This window comes from Chiroxiphia lanceolata, chromosome 3, assembly GCF_009829145.1.
Source record: "Chiroxiphia lanceolata isolate bChiLan1 chromosome 3, bChiLan1.pri, whole genome shotgun sequence".
Lineage (NCBI taxonomy): Eukaryota > Metazoa > Chordata > Aves > Passeriformes > Pipridae > Chiroxiphia > Chiroxiphia lanceolata.
In genome coordinates, this window is record NC_045639.1 from 14,026,320 (window position 1) to 14,045,682 (window position 19,363).

The 19,363-nt window shown below is 35.2% G+C and overlaps 1 protein-coding gene across 30 annotated transcripts in view; it reads left to right on the forward strand.

The window, feature by feature from the left end:
- NRXN1 (neurexin 1) overlaps positions 1-19,363 on the forward strand; it is a 711,718-nt gene that overhangs the window by 218,272 nt on the left and 474,083 nt on the right. For all 30 annotated transcript variants that reach the window (XM_032683731.1, XM_032683732.1, XM_032683768.1 and 27 more), the window contains one exon: positions 19,024-19,325. In XM_032683731.1, coding sequence (XP_032539622.1) covers positions 19,024-19,325 — 302 coding nt within the window. The remainder of the gene's footprint in view (positions 1-19,023; positions 19,326-19,363) is intronic.

The window sequence follows — 19,363 nt, forward strand, 5'->3', positions numbered from 1 at the left end:
TTTCCAGTATTCTCTTATGCAACTTGGAGTACCTGACTTTTAATTAACAAGCCTCTCTGTGGTGCACCTTACTGCAAAAATAACAAAGACATATACTTTTAACGTTTGTTCATAATAATCACCACTGAATTTCCTAGCTCTGTGTATTTAAAATAACCATTTTCCAATACGTCTTATTGAAGGTACTTTTTATATACTATAAAGGACTTTAGCAGCAAGTCCTTGGTGACTTTTTGTTCAGTTACCATGGTAACTTTGAACTCTCCTTAGCTGTGTAAAAAGCATCTTTTTTGGGTTTGTATTTTTTTTCCACTACCAAGAAAAAACATGTTTGGTTTTGAGAAAGAAGAAAAAACAGCCATAGTTTACCAGAGAAGCTTGTATATTTTAAAAAGGCTATTTTAAAATGATTTGATCGTTGTGGTTTTTTGATGTTTGTTTGTTTGTTGTTTTTTTTTAACTGTAATGTGGAGGAAGCAACTGATTTATGAAAATATAATGCAAATACATTAAGAAAGTGTTCCCTGGTTATGAAATATGTATAAATATATATCTATATTTTTTATATATTCATATATATATACAAATAGGAATTACCTTGCATTCATATAATAAATTAAACTATAAAGTTTCTGTAAATTTCAAATGTTATCTCTGTAGTATGACCCAGTTCAAACCTTGAGGAATTTAAGGAAAAAAAAAGAAAAACACAAAAAAACCCCAGGTTTGTATTAGAGGTGTGTTTTAATAAAACTCTTATTTTCATGTGAGGAATATGTAGCCTCTATTCTGGACAGATTGTTAGGAGTAAGACTTGAGTAGAAATATTTAAGAATCCTTTGAATGTGGGGTCTTATTGGGGGACAATGATTATTGTAAAGCAGGAAAAAAATATTCATGTGAGCACATTGCTTAAAAATAATACAAAGTTGAGCTATTCATGGTCTTTAATATTAGGCTTATTTATTTTCATCAACTTGAGAAAATATTGATAGAAGAATTCCTTTGTAGTTTATGTTTTCTATTCAGAATATAAAGATATATATCTGTTAATTATGGAATTGTCTTTGTGATGGCTATCAAGGAAATGTGATAGTAAGCAATTAAATTGTATAATCAAAAATGAGCACATAACAAAATCTCTGGCTTGGCAGTATAAAGCCTGAAAGCTTTCATTAATTCCTTCTTACCTTTATTATATTAAATATTTTTTTAACTTTCCCTTGATGAAAGTCACATTGCTTCTAATTACAACACAGGTGCTTCTGTGATGCTTTAATAGAAAATACTCTGATGTAGCAAACCAAGGAAAAATAAGACTATGTAAGCTACTTCCAGCTCCATTGCTTAAAAAGTGTTTGTGTAGTCAGCAAAGTTCCACTGGTTCTACCAATGTCTGGCAAGTTCACCCTACCAAGTTTCTTCACTCGTATTTTCTCTTCTAAACTTTTTAAAATTTGAAGGATACAAAACTGGGGCTAGGAATTTGAAGCAAGGGATAACGGATCAGAAGCACCTCTAATGTCTATTAGGGAAAAGGTCAAACCTTTATTTTCAGTGACTGATATTTCTTCCAATGCTGGTCCTTTAAATCGTCAAGATGGGGGAAATTTCTTGCCTTTAATAATAAGCCACCTTTATTCCAAATGCCCTATTTTAGGATTGAATATTCTTGTTCTAATACAGTGTGGACAGTACACAATTCTGTCCTGCAGTTTAAATAAAAAAAAAAAAGCTGTTGGCTGTTTTTTCTTTTCCACAAATATTATCCCATGATGGTATATATCTGCCTAGAAGGGGAGTCCTGGCAACTATAATAAAGATTTAGTTGGATTTTTTTAGCTAATAAATACCAGTGTTCCTTCAAAGGCTGAAATGATACTGTTTGGCTGCAACACAAGCTTTTGTTCCTAAAAGCAACTACATTTTTAGATTTTTTCTGAGGAACTGCTCATCTGCTTGAGGAAAAATTCCCAAAATTAGGATTAGGTTTTAAAAATCTTTTTAGTGCATAGCCATTAATTACACTGCCTAAATATTTGTAGACAAAATACTTAGATGTAGCTAATGCCTACATCTCACTTCAGAGTAGATTATATTAGCTTCTGGGATGTAATAAATCCACTGGGTCCAGTGCTTGAATTAACATAATAATTAAAGTTTCAGCACATTGTTGTAGGTCACAGTAAGAAAATGTTTAATCTTTCTGCATTCATCTGTGTACATTCAAGGCACTGGGAGGTCTACAGAGACTGAATTAAATTTAAGTGTATCAGAAATGAACAGGGTGTTTTAAGAGAAATGTGAAAAAGATTTAGCTTTGTTGGGAGCTGTTCATAATTGGTTTTGTTCTAACAATAAAAGATACAGAAAAAATTGGGTCACTACTCAAGTTACAGCTCATTTTATGAGAGAAAGCTGTGGGTGTATAAGAGCCAAAACAGAATTATCCTGCATCTGCCCACTTGAGGATTTGGGGTTTGTTTGGTTCATAGATCATTGTCTATGGTCAACTGTGACTATAGGAAAAAACATACAAAGTGCTGGACTGGAATGAGTCCAGCACAGGGTCTAGTAGGTCAGGTGAAAGTTACTCTACTGTAGGGAGGTGGTACTCTACAAAATTACTGGAGTGTTAAGAAAATAAAATCATGCTTTTCCAAACATAATGCCAGGCTTGAAAAGTTGATGACATTAAGAGGAAGATTAAATGTCCTTTTATGAGTCTTGAGAGAAGCCAAGGAATATTAAAAGTTATCTTGTTCTAGCACTACTCACTTACCAGGGAGAAATATCTAGATGCTCATTATTGCATCATCAGAAGTGGGTCAAGATGCAGCTTATTTTGAAACCGATTTAGAAATCCATGGCAAATTGCTGAGTTTCAATAGAATTTTTAGCTGCAGTTTTCCTTTCTTCTGAAACAGTTCTTTGCTATTAGGGGGTAAATGGATTTAGTCATTTAATGGGTCATTTGCTATGATAGCCATCCACTTGACAAAAGAACCTCAACAAGATGGGTGAAAAAAAGTTCTCTGTTTGTATTTCAGTATTCTGAGAAGCCAGTGCAGGCTGCTGTTCAGCTTTTGTTTGTGCTTGCACAAAGAGCTCAAAAGGTGAAAGATTAGGATAGAAAATAAAAATGGGGACCCTGAAGCTGCCCGAATCAGTCTGTGTTTCTTGTATGGCAGCATGGAAAAGTTGCTTATTAACTCAGTATTGGGGGAGTAGGGAAATAAATGAGAGGCGTGTAGCAGGAAAAACAGGAGCTGCAGGAGCTGCCCTTGGATACATCAAACGTTTGTATTTTCAGGGCTCCCAGACTGGTGAATGTTACCTGCTTTTGCTTATGAAATGGAAATACTGTGCATATTGTCTCCATAGCCCCAGACTAATGTACAAACAAATAATCCTCGAATAATAAAATAATCAAATTATAATGCAGTTAAATTGTGTTTTACCTCTAAATTTGAGTTTAGGAATCCAATGAAAATTAGCTCTGGTAGAAGAGAGTTAAGATAGAATGGACTACAAATTTCTTGTTTAATGACAATAAAGCAGAATTCTTAATGATATACTTACCTTTAATTTTAAACCATTTACAACTGTACTACTGTTTCATTTGAATTTTGCAATATAATATTATCTCAGCAATGTACTGATGCATGGAATTCTAATATACTTTAAACACATCTTCCTATTAGTCCTGAAACTGAATGCTATAGGGCTTGCAATCAAAACTCTTAGGAAATCTGTAGGGAGTAGGAGTCTTGGGGAGAAATACAGATAACAATTACAGAATGGTTTCTTGACTGATGCAGTAATTCCCTTTCTTCCCTGAAAGTTCAGAAAGGTTTAAATAATTTCATGAACTAAATAACTGACCTGATGTTTCTGTGATGAATGCTAGTGTGTTTTGTCAAGAACTCAATTTTAATTAATTTGAAGGTGTCCAGAGTAGTAATCAAATGGCTTTAGAAGTCTAATGACGTACTCAGAATCAAATGTCTTGTGTGTTGTGTGTAAAGGGCTTTACTTATTCTCAGGGTGCTATAAAATGAAGAGGAATTTTAAAAAAGCAAAACTATATTCAGCAATACAAAGAAAACACTAGGGTTGTAGAAGAAGGTTGAATTATTAGCTTCTGGAACTCAGTGCAAACATTTTCTGTATATTGATCCTGTCACTCTGGTACTGCACCATGGCATTTTCCTAATGTAATAGATGTAAAACCTAACCAGCCTCTGGAGCTGTATGTCTAAACAGCTGATGGGTAATTACAGGAGACCTATGAGGCACAGATGGGGGGGGGGGGAATGGAGGCTGCTAGTAAGAGCATTTGTGTTCAAATTATGATTTGAAGCAAAATTTTATTTACTTTATATTGTAAGGAAAAAAAATCCTTTTTTTCTCTGAGGGGAAAGGAAGGGTTTTGTTACACTGAGAGTTTGCATAGATTTTTTTCTACTCTGCAGTATATGTGTTTTAATAATCAATCCATTTATACTGCTTGCTCCTGACTCCTGAGTAGTTTTGTGTGGGACCAGCAGTCATGGTCAAGCTGTGAAGGAGGAACCAGCCTATGGCTCCTGCTGTTGTTGACACAGGCTTCAGTCTTAAATTTGTTTTCCTCATTGGTTAGGAGTTAGAAATTTGTAGAAAATAGATGTCAGTTGCCAAAACATTTGGTGTGAGGATACAGATTCCATTGCTTCTTTCCCTGCCCCCTCCAGTCAACAGCTTAAAGGAGTACCAGCAGCTGTGGTGAACCCAATCTTCATGCCTTGATATGTAGGGAAACTTTAGGCTCTGAATGCATATTAGATTATTCAAAAAGGAAATTTATGTAATATACTTGTTGGTAGAGTATCTCACCTTTTCTCTTTTGATTATCCTTTGTAAGATATGTTGAATTATTTTCAGTTGTGTTTTATGTTAGTGTTCTTTGGATGATTACAGTGTTGTTTTTTTCTTCATCTGTAGGCCACGAGGCTGTAAATAATACTCAGCTCCTATGCAGTAATAATAAATATTGAAATAAGTTAAGCAGTTATTTTAGACAGCTTCCTGAAGAAGCAAAATTACTTCTTAACATGTAATCTTTCTAAAATGAGTCAGTATCTCTGACAGTGTCACTCTTTCTATCTACATCTACATCTGTTTTCTACCTTTTCCATTACCTGAGAAATGAGTTCTTAAGTTTTATGTTAGATGCAATGCGTGCAATGATGCAAATATGTCAAATTATCTGCGACACTGTAAGTATCTCACGTTCTTAGACATATTTATTGCATAAAAAACAGGATAAAGTACCAGTAGTGCAAATATGCTGTCTTCAGTGGAATTTACCAGCAGATATCTTGGCCCTGACATGACAGCAAATCTTTCCTGTAAAATATCAATACAGCACTAGAGTCCAATTATTTTTATACTCTGCTAATCTTCTTTTGCTTTTACAGTGTTCCTGCAGGCTTCTATAAAAAGACTATTGGTAATCTCAGTAGGGAGGCCTCCTTATCAAGCAGTTTCAAAGATTTATGACTTCTAAAAAAATAAGGATCAGGAGGTAATACTGAATTAATGGCGAAGGAGCTGGTCAATCTTCAGAAAACTAAATGTGTAGCATATCTAATACTGATTATTTTGCCACTTGCAGAAGTTTTCTTGGATTTTCTCAGATTTGATAATAAGACTTTGTGATAGTTAGAAATCTTTTATATTTTTACAATACATGCCTGAAATGGTCATTTAAAGATAAATCTAGATATAGCTCTCTTTATATATTCATAGTTGAAAATAAATCGGTGCGCATTGCTAAATACAACTTTAAAACTATGGTCAGACCAAGAAACCTGCTTGTCGCTCTCCAAAAGTCTCATTTAAAAGAAAAATTGGTATCAATAGTAGGTCTTGAAAGCCTTAGTTTCTTATAGCTTACTGGTAGTATGTTAGAACATTATTATCTGTTGAAACTTGCTGTCAAGTCCTAGTATGTACTGAAAAGAAGAATAAGAATTTCTGTGGAGAAGGACATGGGGGTCCTGGTAGACAAGCTGTCAACAAGCCATCAGTGCATCCTTGTGGCCAAGAAGGCCAGTGGGATCCTGGTGTGTATTAGGAAGAGCATTGCCAGCAGATTGAGGGAGGTGATCCTGCACCTCTACTCAGCCCTGGTGAGGCCACATTTGAAATTGTGTCCAGTTCTGGGCTCCACAGTACAAGACATGGAGCTCCTGGAGCAGAAGCAGTGGAGAGCTAAGTTGGTCAAGGGTCTGGAGAATCTCTCTTATGAGGAAAGGCTGGGGGAGCTGGGCCTGTTCAGCCTTGAGAAGAAGTGACTGAGGGGGGACCTTATTAATGTGTATAAATATCCAAAGGGTGGTTGTCACAAGGATGGAGCCAGGCTCTGCTTGGTGGGGCCAACCCATAGACCAACAAGCAACGGGCAGAAACTGATGCACAGAAGGTTCCACCTGAATGTGAGGAAGAACTTCTTTACTGTGCAGGTGACCGAGCACTGGAACAGATTGGCCAGAGAGGGTGTGGAGTCTCCCTCACTGGAGATATTCAAGAACTGTCTGAGCACAATCCTGTGCCATGTGCTCTGGGATGACCCTGCTTGAGCAGGGAGGTTGGACCGGATGACTCACTGTGGTCCCTTCCAACCCAACCAATTCTTTGAAGTTATAGTAAGAATTATCTTGTTTAATATAGGTAAGCTTACAGGTGTTACTTGAAACTTGTTAATGTATCAATCGAGCTTCTTTACATTGTCTCCTCCTTTACCATGTTATGGGGGTAAGCTTTAGAGGATCATGGAAAAAGATGTGGGGGAATAGGTTTAAGATCTTCAGTATTTCATTGATGTCTTACTATGTGTTTAAGAAGCTTTTTCGTTATACAAAATTGGGATCTTCATAAGCAGGCTTGTTTCATGAAGTGTCAATGACTGAGACTACAGCATTTATTTCAGCGACACTTTTTTCCTAAAACTCATCACTACGTAGCTGCCAATCCTCTTTTATAACTAAATTTCCTTTATAACTAAATGTCAATTGCATTGGTAGCTATCTGTGCTTATTAGCAAAAAAACTTTGCTTACATACTTTGCAGTCAGATAAACCCAGATTTTGAGACTGCCACATGTGAAATTACCATTTGAATATCTGTGGTTGTTACTTACACAAAACCCTGGTGTTATATTCTCCAGACATAGGCCTTGCTGACACGTACAGTGCTCTTTACCAAACAACTCTCATCTTCTGTAATATGATGACCTAAATTTTGATGGAGGGCGGGGAGAAGAAGGGTTGTGAAAAACAGTTGTGTCCCGTCAAATCATTACAAAAATAATTGTAGGTCTGCTTTTATAGTTATCATTCTGGAAAGTGAGTGTTAATTTAAGAACCAACAGTAGTGCCAGACAGGAAAAAAATAGCTATAATACATCTGTGTATGATATCATCTGTCAGACTTCTATAGATTTCATGAGGCTTTAGTATCTTTCCCAGAATAAAGTGTGTTAAATTAGTTTGAATTTAGTTTGCCTTTCCTCATATCCTTAACATGTCCCTACTTCTATATTTTTTTATCTTACTGCTGCACACAAAATACTAATAGAACTGTGGGGGTTTTTATTATTAGGGCTTATTCTGCTCTTCAGATGTGATTGGGGATTTTCAGTGGCTGCTGATTAGTGAGAACATTGACCAGCATACAGCTTAGCCTACCTTTGCCTCTCAGCAGGAATTGCAGTGCAATAAGAAAGGTCTCTGAAGGAGAAAAATTAAGATACAGGGAAGAGGGGTGTGGAGAATAGCACTGAAAAAACAGGGGGAAAAAAGTAATAGGTTAAACTGTTTCTAGCCTTAAGAGATTATCATAACCACAAAGGTTTTATGTGTGTTGTAAAGTCCTTTGAGTGTTTCATCTGAATTTTTAAATAATCATTTCATAATTATGTACAAGTGCTCTGGATTTGCCCTTGAATGTTTCTTACACTATATATGCAGGTGGTTGCAGTTCTGTATGAATACCTATGGATGTTTTTCTCTGTAAAATACAGACTGTTCAGCTGTCTTTATGGCCATGACCTTGACAGGAATTCCTGTTATACAAATAGTTACTAATAATTTTTATTTTGCCCCCATTTTAAAATACCCACTTTTTTTTTTTTTTTTTTAATTTTAACTCTACATAGTTGATTCCTTCCAGAGAAAAATGTTGTCTGTTCTTAGCCCAGTTCACTAAAGGTCTGTGCTATGCTCCTCACTTAAATTTTTGTATTGTCCTTAGAGGTTTGTCCATCAACTACATTCGTAAAGAGAAAATATGATTACTCATTGTAGTGATGATTAATCAATTTAACATTTGGAGGAAGGTTATCCAAATTTTTACTTAAGTTTATTAGATATTAGGGTTTAATACCAATTATTCAAACCAAATTAAAATGGCAATATTCTTTTGCTCACTAAATGAGAAATTCTTCTATCTTTGTCCAATTTTGCAAGAAAAAAAAAACTGTTTCATAAAATTTCACATTATTTATATTGAATTTCTTGTAACTCTTACACTAGTTTTTAGTAACAACCTTTCTGATCCCGTAGCTCATTTGGACACTTGACCACTGATGGTGGCTGAAGGTAATTCTGAGGTGCCAAAAGAAGTATCAAATACACCAGAAGAAGGCATATTGCTCCTGTTGTTACTTCTCATATGCAGGCTTATGTTAAAAAATACAGTCTTGGTTGAATTATTATCCATGTGACAGTGAATTAAGATGATAAAGCTCAAAGAGTATTTCTGGCTCATGGTCTGCCTGTCTTTGAAAAGTTTTCAGGTTCTTATATACTCAGAATTTAATCGGTAGAAAAATTTCTTTTGCTGTTTGTAGCTGACATAGTAGTCCTTTTAAGTCTATTTGAAGAGAAAGGGTTGCAACGGGGTATTAGGAATGGCTTGTTTAGATAAAATATTTCTAGTGTAGCAATAGGCCATTAGCACATTTCAGCTCATTATTTTAAACAGTAGATTCCTTCAGTTAAGACTTTGGCTTCTCAGGTCCCCTTTGCTGCTGTAGGATTCTTTCACAGAATGTGTTCCTCACGTACTCGGTAGCTTGGAAAGATATTTCTTTGTTTTACAGGTGAAAAAACTCTCTTTATTAGATGATAGTATCCTCAACAGACTGGAAGATATGCTAAAACTATTGTTTTCATATTTAATTTCCCATGTTTATTAGAAGACTAAGAGTTATAAATAGCTTCTTCCAAACATGTTTTGAAGACTAAGGCAGAGATGCAACAGACTTTTCCCCAGTGTTTATATGTAGACATTCCTTCAGTGATACAATCTTAGGCACAGATTGGGGGTGGGGGGGTGGGGGGAAGTGACAGGTGTGTATAATATCCTCCAGAAGGTGTTTGTTTTGTTTTACTCTTTTCAAAACCATGCTGTAGTTCTTATTACTGAGGCAAGTGCTGCATATTCCTGTAGTACCTCTATGATACAAGTGCAAAATTGGTTTTAAAACAGGGGCTCATCATGCACATAATACCATTGCAGTGGCATTCCCTCTGCATCTCTGGAAAGCTTATTGTTGCAAAGGGCTTCTTTTAACAGGAGGTAATTAGGACTAGAAAATTGCTTGTTGTTTTTTTATCACATCCAAACCCCAGGACATGCTGCACTAATTCTGTAGTGCTGTGTGGTGCCATAAGAGAGGTATCCAGCTGATGTTTAGGAAGTTTATTATTAGCGTTGGAACTGTTCCTTGTTAGAGCATTTAACTAGTTAACTCTTTCTACATATTATGATAAATTTATATAATGTGTTACTTTGGGGCTGTTTTCTTCCTTATTCTTTCATTAGAAATGTATGTTTAAATATACCAGCAAATGCAAAACAATCTTTCTCTCCTAAGGCTCATTTTTACTAACAACAATGAAAAATTAATGTGAGTCATTTGGAAAACCCTCAGCAAGTAGTAAGGTGGTACTACTTTTTCCAAGGAGCAGTTCAGGAAATGAATTTTTATCCAGGATACAGGCTACTTTCAATTTTCACAGCTCTCCCCTGTACTATGCAGGTAGAAGAGAGCCAGCCCAGGATGGCGAAGAAGAATTTTCCTTTCCTGTTTCATCACTCAAGTCACATTCATTCTAAAACTTGTGTTTGCAGAACTTATATAGTTATAGAGAGTCAAATTAAAAAACATTATTTTTACTATTTTAACATCAGTTTTTCTACAACTCTGTGAGCAATCTGATATTGAAAGTCTCTGTGCTTCTGATCCTTTGAAAGCTGCAAATCTGTATTTTCCAGTTCAGCTGTAAAGTAGTGGGAACCTTGAGGACTGGGAAAGGCCTCTGGTAAGTTTTGCAGCACAGTTTTTTACCTTGGCAGAAAAGCTGAAGCCTGTATTCATTTCTTGGTATAATGCTACTCTGGTTTCCCAGCATCTAAGGTTGAGTAAAAACAGTGTAGAAGTGATATGAGTATTTTACATTTTGCAGTTTATTCTTAATTTAATAGGAATACCTTTAAAATCATGATGTCAAAATTTGGGGGTTTGAGTAATTATGTAAAAGGCATTATCACTAAGATATAAAGTGCAGGACTTTCTAATCTACTTATTAATGATACAACTGCTAATTGGAAAAAGGTTTGCTTATTTTCACCTTCTAGCAGTTTACTATCTAATGTACACTAAGATGGCATCATTCCTAAAAAGTCCTGCTTGCTTTCCTATCCCTCCCCAATTGCAAATTTGCTTTTGAAGTGCATACTCCATGTGATTAAATAAAAGGAACTGAAAATTAGTGAGGAAATTGCATGGTCTAGCCATTTTAGAAATGAATTTAAATTGCTGTTTAGCAGAATGGAGTAATTTATCACTTATCTAGTGTTCCCTGTAAGTCATTTATCATGAGTGGCAACTATCATAATTTTATTCTAATCTGAGATGGTGGGGAGGGATCAGAGGTTCATACTTCCTGTAATTTGCAACTAATTTAATGATTGTGTGTAAAACAAAACAGGAACGAGACAGCTTTTCCAAGTTTCTCTTCTACAACGTGATATTACACGTGAATTTGTATCACTTATGCTGTTAAATTCTTCTTGTGAGTTAGAATTTTTCTTTGCACCTCATTTTACTTAAATGGAGACGAGTTTTATGTTGGGCACAAGAAGTGCAGACTTTGGTGCCCAGGATTACAGGTGTAGTGGTTTTGAGATAAACCAGGTACTGATCGTATATGTCATGAATAGACACTATGGTGGCCCAAAGCAGTTGGTTATAACAACTACCCAAAACTTTACACTTCCCTTGTCATAGTTTTGAATGCATTGTTTTCCTCTGGAGAAGGGCTTGAGTTGGTTCACCAGCTCTCTGCATTTGTGGAATGAATAGGCACTTGTACAGCTTTTTTCTGCAAGAGGATCATTTAAAATAATAAGAAGCCCTTGAGAAGTGATTCCTGAGTCCTTCAAAATAAGTTGCTTATGGTCTTAAATGTTTTGTTCCCGTGTTAGGCTAGTTATTATTATCTCATAATAGACTTACTCCCTAATAAAGGAAGTAGAAGGTAGTGTAATGTGACTACTAAAAATGAAATTTATTTTAGAATGGTTTCTGGAGCTGGTAACTGCTGTTTTTGTGACAGTGCATCTTCGTCTTTCTATAACAATGGTAGCTCTTTTCAGACCAAAAATTCCCATTTACAGTTTAGCTGTTTGCTTTTAACAGCCTTGAGTGCGACTTTCTATATTTACTGATTTATGTGTAATAAAGACCCATCTTGTTTCTTACTTTTGTTTGCTAAATATTACAACAATGAATTGTGCAAAGAATTTCTGAGTATGCTGACAAATGAGATGCTCATGAATAGCAATTTCAGTTCCTTTTGGAGATTCTATTCTAGCATTAGTTATCCTTTTCAGAGTACACTATTATAATAGGGAAGGGAGATAGAAATTTGTATTTAAATAAGGGGGAAAAGGGGGCATAAAAAAAGGAAATAAACAGGTAGATGTTTTCAAGTTGTGGATTTGGAATCATGAATCTGATTTTCACTCTGCATTACTTTCTTGGAATTTTCAGTGAAGGCAAGGAGAATAGTTTCTGGAAAGGAAAAACAATTGTGAAAAATGAAAGGAAGCATGGAAGATTCTTCTATTAAAAAATTATTTACAAGAGATAGGAATAGAAAACTGCTAGAGTATAACAACAGCAGTACTTTTAAATATTAATTAAACCATAACTGATAAATTAGACCATCTGTATTCTCTTTGAATTAATTTCTTAGGCTTTATCGTAATTCCATCATTTTTGTTGGTTTCATACTTAAGTCTTAAATTTGTTAAGTAGACAGTAATATTTTGGTTTCTTCTTTGAGTGCCCTCATGATCTGTTTGTGTATGCAACCTGGTAAGCCTATTTTATGTAACTGGGAAACTAAAAAAGTCAAATTCAGGTAATAGCGTTTGGAGAACTACTTGATAGTCTTTATACTTTTTCATCTTAAGATTGAGTGAGTGTTGTATTAATTGAAGGGTATAGGCTGGCCTCCTAAAAGAGCAGTATACTGAGAAACCTTGTGCATGGTGCATCCTGAGATCATTCTAGGTTCAATGGTGCACACCTTATGCAGAGTGTGCCCATTGTATGTAATGGCAAGCCATTAGTTTGCTATTACTGCAAAGTTTACAACAGAAGTAGCAGTTCAGGTTGTTTGGTTTTATTGTATCAATCATTCTTGTTAATGGTTTTGTCCATGTGCTGTTTTATTGTAGTTTGCCCTAGTTGCTTTACTTTTTCAGAAAGACTTTATAAATAAGATGATGGCATACCGGAAAAATGTTTGAATTTTAAACTGTTGTGAAATGGAGCACTAAACAGTACATCTGGGAACATAGTAGACTCTGGTTTGGCATAATTTATTTATTCAGTCAACATTTAATGTTTTGAAGACTATAAGAAGGAACTTGGCTCTTAGAAGTAGAATATCACTGGTGTCAGCCTATTTTCTCTTTGACAATAATTCTTTTGGCAGACAGATAAATTGACAACACTCTACCAGGTTTTGTTGTGTAATAATAGATGGGGGATTTACATGACATGGGTTGTTGGATTTTAGTTAATAAACTTATTTTAAGACTTTTGTTTTCTTGTTTTTTAAAGAAACATTGCAGCTATCAATAAACAGAATTTACTCTTACTCTCTCTGTACATTTTTATTTCTCTTGTCTATGATCCTATTATTGTTACTATGTAGTAAGATCAGAGCCTCTAGTCATATGTATGTGATTTAAATCAAGCGTGAACACATGATCAAATTATTATGGAATCAGCCAGACTTATTTTGTGATGTAGTACTGCCAGTGAGTAGGCTAGACATGCTGTAAAGCTTAATATATTGCTTATATAGGATTATAAAATATGCTAAGGTCTGTGGAAGTATTTCTTCTAGATGTTTCATCAGACTAAGGACTTAAATGGACCTCCGAAGAAGTGAATATTAAACCTGTTGTTGACTTCATTGGGGAACAGGGCAAAGAAACATACACATTTTGCAGCAACAGGGGCTTTAATAAAAACATACTTCTTGTCTGAATTCTTTCTGTGACACAAACAGATCACGTTGTTCTGTATTTATACATCGTCTGTAATTCTGGATTTTAACTGCCATAATACACAATAATTTGCAGTACTCAAAATTCAGAATAAAAACATGTTAAACTCCATTACTGATGTTCATATTATCTTGTGCTTTTCTATGCAGGTAATTACATTTTAATCATTAAATGAAGTGCAACACTTCATAGTGGCTAGAATGACTGCCGTGCATTTTAATGGTTTTTCTAAGTGTCATTAAGTGATAATTTGAAAAAATAAACAAACAACCAGCAGTATACACAACTGGTTATTAATGAAGCCTGTTCTTAATTTACTTATAGGATTAACAAAAGTTGTGGTATGAAATGTAGCAACAGATTATTACTGGGTTTTTACATAAAACATTTTAATGTTTCTTTATTTTTTAAATCTATCCCTTCTAAATAATGCGTTAATATCAAGAGTAAAATAGTACATCTGCTTGACATTAAAGAGTTGATACAGGTATACTTACCAGTATCCTTTAGTGTTTTTTCTGTCCTGTGTCAAAATATTTTTACTCATGTGCCTCCTGCTGTATGTCTGCTAGAAATGGCTGTTTTTCAGTGACAAACACAATAAAGCTTTGTAACCTGATTTCCTATTCTTGGTTTTTCTGAACCTTTGCTAGCCTACACTGAAATCATACAGTGGCATAACTATGGCTCTTTTACCTTCTTCATTTCATAGCTGGGTATGGCAAGGCAGTGTTGTAGTTACAATGCCTAACTACTTTCCAAATATCAATACCATATCGAGAGAAAAGATGCCTGAGGTTGCATCCAAGTGATCATAAGGGGGAATATTAATTTTTTGTGGGGAGTGGATTACTCTAAAAGGCTGCAGAAATGTGGAGATATTTTACTGGTATCTCCCTTCCCTTCAAATAATTTCTGTAATATTTGCAGTTTGGCCAAACTGGAATGTTGTCATAGAAGATATTTGAATTCATGCTGTTGGTATCTCTTCAAATAAGGAAATGCTGTTTCTGTTGAGATGCTTCCTGTGAAAAGATACTATACACTTAATCTCCTTTCAATCATTTGAAACCGGAGGTTTTCAGGATTCATTCTTCTATAAGGCCAGGAAGTGTATCTTCAGCTATCAGATGCCTGTGGGGAAGTATTGTAGTTCTTAGAAGGTGGCACCTACTGGAAAATGAGATGGCTATCTAGTTGAGTATCCAAACTGTCTCAGTAGCTGCTCAGTCAAGCCCTGTGACTTTTAGTCTGTCAAAATATTTTTTTTTTAACGGCGAAACTCATCAGAATAAAAAAGTCAAAGCTATTGACATCAGAAGTGAATTTCCTAATATAACAAAATGTTGCTGAATCATTTCAGTGTTCTCAAGCTTAGCTTCCTAAAAGCTATTTACATCAGAAATCTCAATGAGTTTTACAGAAAACATAGTAACTGGCAGCCCATGATTACCATAACCTTAAATGGCAAAGGAAAGGAATGGAGCCAATTTGGATCAGGAATGATGCCAATTAGTCAGGGAGCCCATAGTTGCACAACTGGAAGTTTAGAGTTTGCCTCTTTACTCTGCAACCCAAGAGCCTACTGTTGTCAGACCAGAACATCTCCCAGTTATCTGAAGAATGAATGAGACCCACCTGATAAACATTAGAGCTCTGATGCCCCAGCAATCGACCCTAATGAATTCCTGCTAGGGGGTCTGTCTTGTAGTATGGCAATGAATTCTGAAATCCAATTGTGTAAAACGCAGTCCTACAACATGAAAATGGCAAATAATGAACACTTTTGGTTTGGCAGGAAAGCAGAAAAGATAGTTTGGTAGGAAAAGTATGCAATCAATGTCTTTATCTACAGTGTTCAGGTTTTTCCATATATGTTTTCTGAAGTAAAATGTTATGCTCAGTTTTAGCATTTTTGTTTTCAAGTTCAAATTCAGTTTTTAAACAAATGAATGCTAGTTTGATGTAGATATAAGTAATTTGTTTAAAAATTAAACGCTTCAGTATAACTTAAAAAAGTCATTCAACTCCCAATACTTCAGATTCAAGCTTTCTACACAGTTTTGTTGCTGAAATCGGTGATTAAATAGAACCCCATCTTCATTATTTCTTTCCAGAAATACTTGAAATGGGGTATCATCACTCTGTGAATTTGGGGAAGCTTCATACATGAGTTAATTTTGATCAACTCACATGCCAGAGTGATGGCACAGTAAGATGAAGGGAATAAATACAGCTTACCTAAGACTCTTTAAGTGCCTTGTATGAAAATCATTAAACCTATCAGTTAATGATAGTACTTTGGTGAAATTACTGAGTATCATGGACTGTATCATTGAAGCTAAAAGGAATGGGAGAGAGTTCAAAAATTAAAAGTAAGTGCTGCAGGATTCATAGTGTTGTTTGAAGAAGAATCATTCAAATTTGCTAGAATGAATTGCTTGCTTCCTCAGGTCCTTATTTAGGAATAATAATAATAATAAAAATAAATAAAAAAAGACCTGGTGTATTTAAACTCCATAGATTTTCATATCTGTGTGAATGATCTGGTTTCATAGAAGTTGTTTACAGTGCATAATATGTGTGCACATTGATTCATATATGTCCTTCAGTTCTTTGTGTTATAGTCATTAAATACAAGAGACAAAACTACACATACCAGGTTCCTGCATGTAAGTTTTATCATCTCTCCATTGTAGGTATTTATGCTGGTTTAATATGCTTGTGCAGCAAGCATCCACACCAAATAAATTTGCTCTTGAGCATTTATGCTTTTATTAAATATTCATTGAATGAGATGCAGGGTATTCATGCAGTCTGCTGCTTTTAGTGCACTGAAACCCCAGAAAATGCATTGTTTGTGAATTCTTTATGCACAATGAGCCAATTCCTTCTCTACTTAAATACATCAGGGGCCAGGATGTGTTGCCATCAGGGTGGTGGGGTTCTGCATGTAGGACTGATTTGGAAGGTTTAAGACCTGGAGAATGGGTACAACCACTTCTGTGTGTCCTTAGTGGAAACTGCAGTCTCTTGACCTGCTGTCCCAGATAGACTAGGAAGGGTTATAAGTGTTTTATTGCTTCTCTTTCGGTAATGTCATAGGTAAGAAATAAAGGCTTTTGGACAGCTTGAAAAAGCTAACTTTTAGCCTCAGTCATTCATGTGGAACCTAACTCATGTCTCGAGTTAACAAAGAGTAACACTTATCCTCAGTGTCAAAAATTGATGCTGGATGAAAGTGGCTTGGTGATACAACATCTGACTTATTTTAACTGCTTTTCTCTTCACAGTAAGCATCAGTCAGAAGACCTCTAAGAATCTAACTTTTGTCCAGAATGGAATTCCATGTTAAAAAAAAAATAAAATCTCAGTACTCTTGTTCTCCTTAAACTGGGAGGGTGGAGTTTTCTCACTGTTTAACCACTTGTTGCTTGTAAACCCGGCTATCTATTGATTAAATCCCTTCCAGAAAGGTGATTAGGTTTGTCCATGGAGGTACTAGCTGTCTAGATATCATAGCCTTACAGAAGCCTGGTCAGGATGTAGCACATTTTAGAGATATATATTCAGAAATATGCACTTAACTTGTCCTGCATATTTATCATGCATGATGAATGGCCAAGGCAGGAAGCAGTGTGTGTGCTGTATGTGACCAACTGCTTCTTGTAAGAGAGGAACATGGCTTAGTCTGAATCTGGAGACTGGTTTTGTTTGATTTTGTGTTTAGTGAGATGTGCTGTCAACAGCAGGGAAAAGCATCCTTAAGGGTGCTCAGAGAGGTGATTTTTTTTTTTCTTCTTTTTAAAAAAATGTTTGTTTACAAAATAGGCCAAGGTAGTGAAATCCAGCTGTGGATTTACTTGGGGTTAGATACAAGTGAATCTTACTTCGGGCTGTAAAGAGAGCATATTTGATAAACAGTCATTATATTTTTTTGCACAGTAATGTAGTATGATTTGGCTGCTGCCACAAACAAAGCCCAGTGAAGCAACAACAAAAGACAAAAAAAATCCCACCAAAAAACCCAAACCGATAAATAAAACCCCAAAAAAATCACAAGAATTCTGCGACAAATCTGTGAGAAAGCACTTCAAATAGCATAGACTAATAATTTTTAATGTTCTTATTTCAAAGCAAAGTTAAAGTAAAATGCAATAATTGTCTGGAGTCCTATCTGAAGTACTTTGCATTACTGTCTGAACTCACTATGCTCTATTATCTAAAGAAAAGCATTGAGAATATCTGGGATCAGTGTTAAAGTATAGACTGCTGCAGAGGGTTATAAGCAGATGAACAATAGGAAACAAATATGCCCAGGGACTTTTCAAAAAACCTATGTCCTTGCACCTGCTTTTTGCATGCTCTGTCATTTACTGGTCTCTTAAATTCACACTGTTATTTCCTTTATCTGTATATTTATGCATATGTTTTGGTTTTGTTCTGATGTTATCATAGACTGATGTATGCAGCTCTCTGCTGGAGATAGTTTATTCTCAAGAATGATGAAATTTGACATTGTCAGGTTTTCATACTTTATTCCTTACACTGCATAAACATCTGCAGGTTTCCATTGAGATGTTACTAACTTATTGTTAGCTAAACAACTAAATTTTGACTTTTTATATCTCTAAACTCTGTACACCTCTAATGTAAGGTCAGTGTATGTGTTCATTTGTAAGACTTAAGGGGAAAACATAATCTCCATATATGTTACACTTGCTTTTCTGATGAGATTTAAAGCTTAGCTTCTGCTATTTGTGTTTCTTAGTCACCTTCAGGATAAACTAAGAAAAATAAATCTGTATGGCACATACTGGCTAGTAAAAGTACATCCCATAAAAAAACCTGTTTGTTTACTGATGCACATTAACTTGCCCTCTGGCGTGGTGCTGTATAAAGTTTTAAGATAGATTCTTAAATGAATGGTTTGTAGCTTTGGTTTATTCAAGACCTTAGGCCAGAGCAACTGGAAATATCTAGGTTATTGATTCTTGTTGAGGTGTTATGATTTTAGCGAGAGTTGGAAAGGAAAATATCTGTGTTTTGACTAGAATAACAATTTGGTTTATACGTTCGCCTGAACGTTATATATTTAGATGTGTTTTAGATCAGATTTCTTAAATAACAGTAATGCAATTGCTGATTCAGTGTATTTTCTGATGTTAATCATACACATTAAAATTCTGTAAGAAAAGTTAAAAATACATTTACAGTAAATCTCAGTTATCTCTCTTCTTCATGGATTTTAAGCATTTTAAATGAATTACTTTTTGATACACTGCTTATACTAATACTGTTAAATTAGCTATGAAAATAAATCATGCAAGTTGCTTTTAATTACGTGCCAGTGATTTACTTGTTTGTTTCTCTCCTTTTGTTTGTCAGGAAAAGAAGAATATATCGCAACGTTCAAGGGATCAGAATACTTCTGCTATGATTTATCTCAGAATCCCATACAGAGTAGCAGTGATGAAATAACTCTGTCATTTAAGACACTTCAGAGGAATGGACTGATGCTTCACACAGGAAAATCGGCTGATTATGTCAATCTTGCACTGAAAAATGGAGCTGTCTCCTTGGTCATTAATTTGGGCTCAGGGGCCTTTGAAGCACTGGTGGAACCTGTGAATGGGAAATTTAATGACAATGCCTGGCATGATGTGAAAGTAACCAGGAATCTGCGTCAGGTAACAGTACAATGGATACAAGAATAACTGACTTTGTT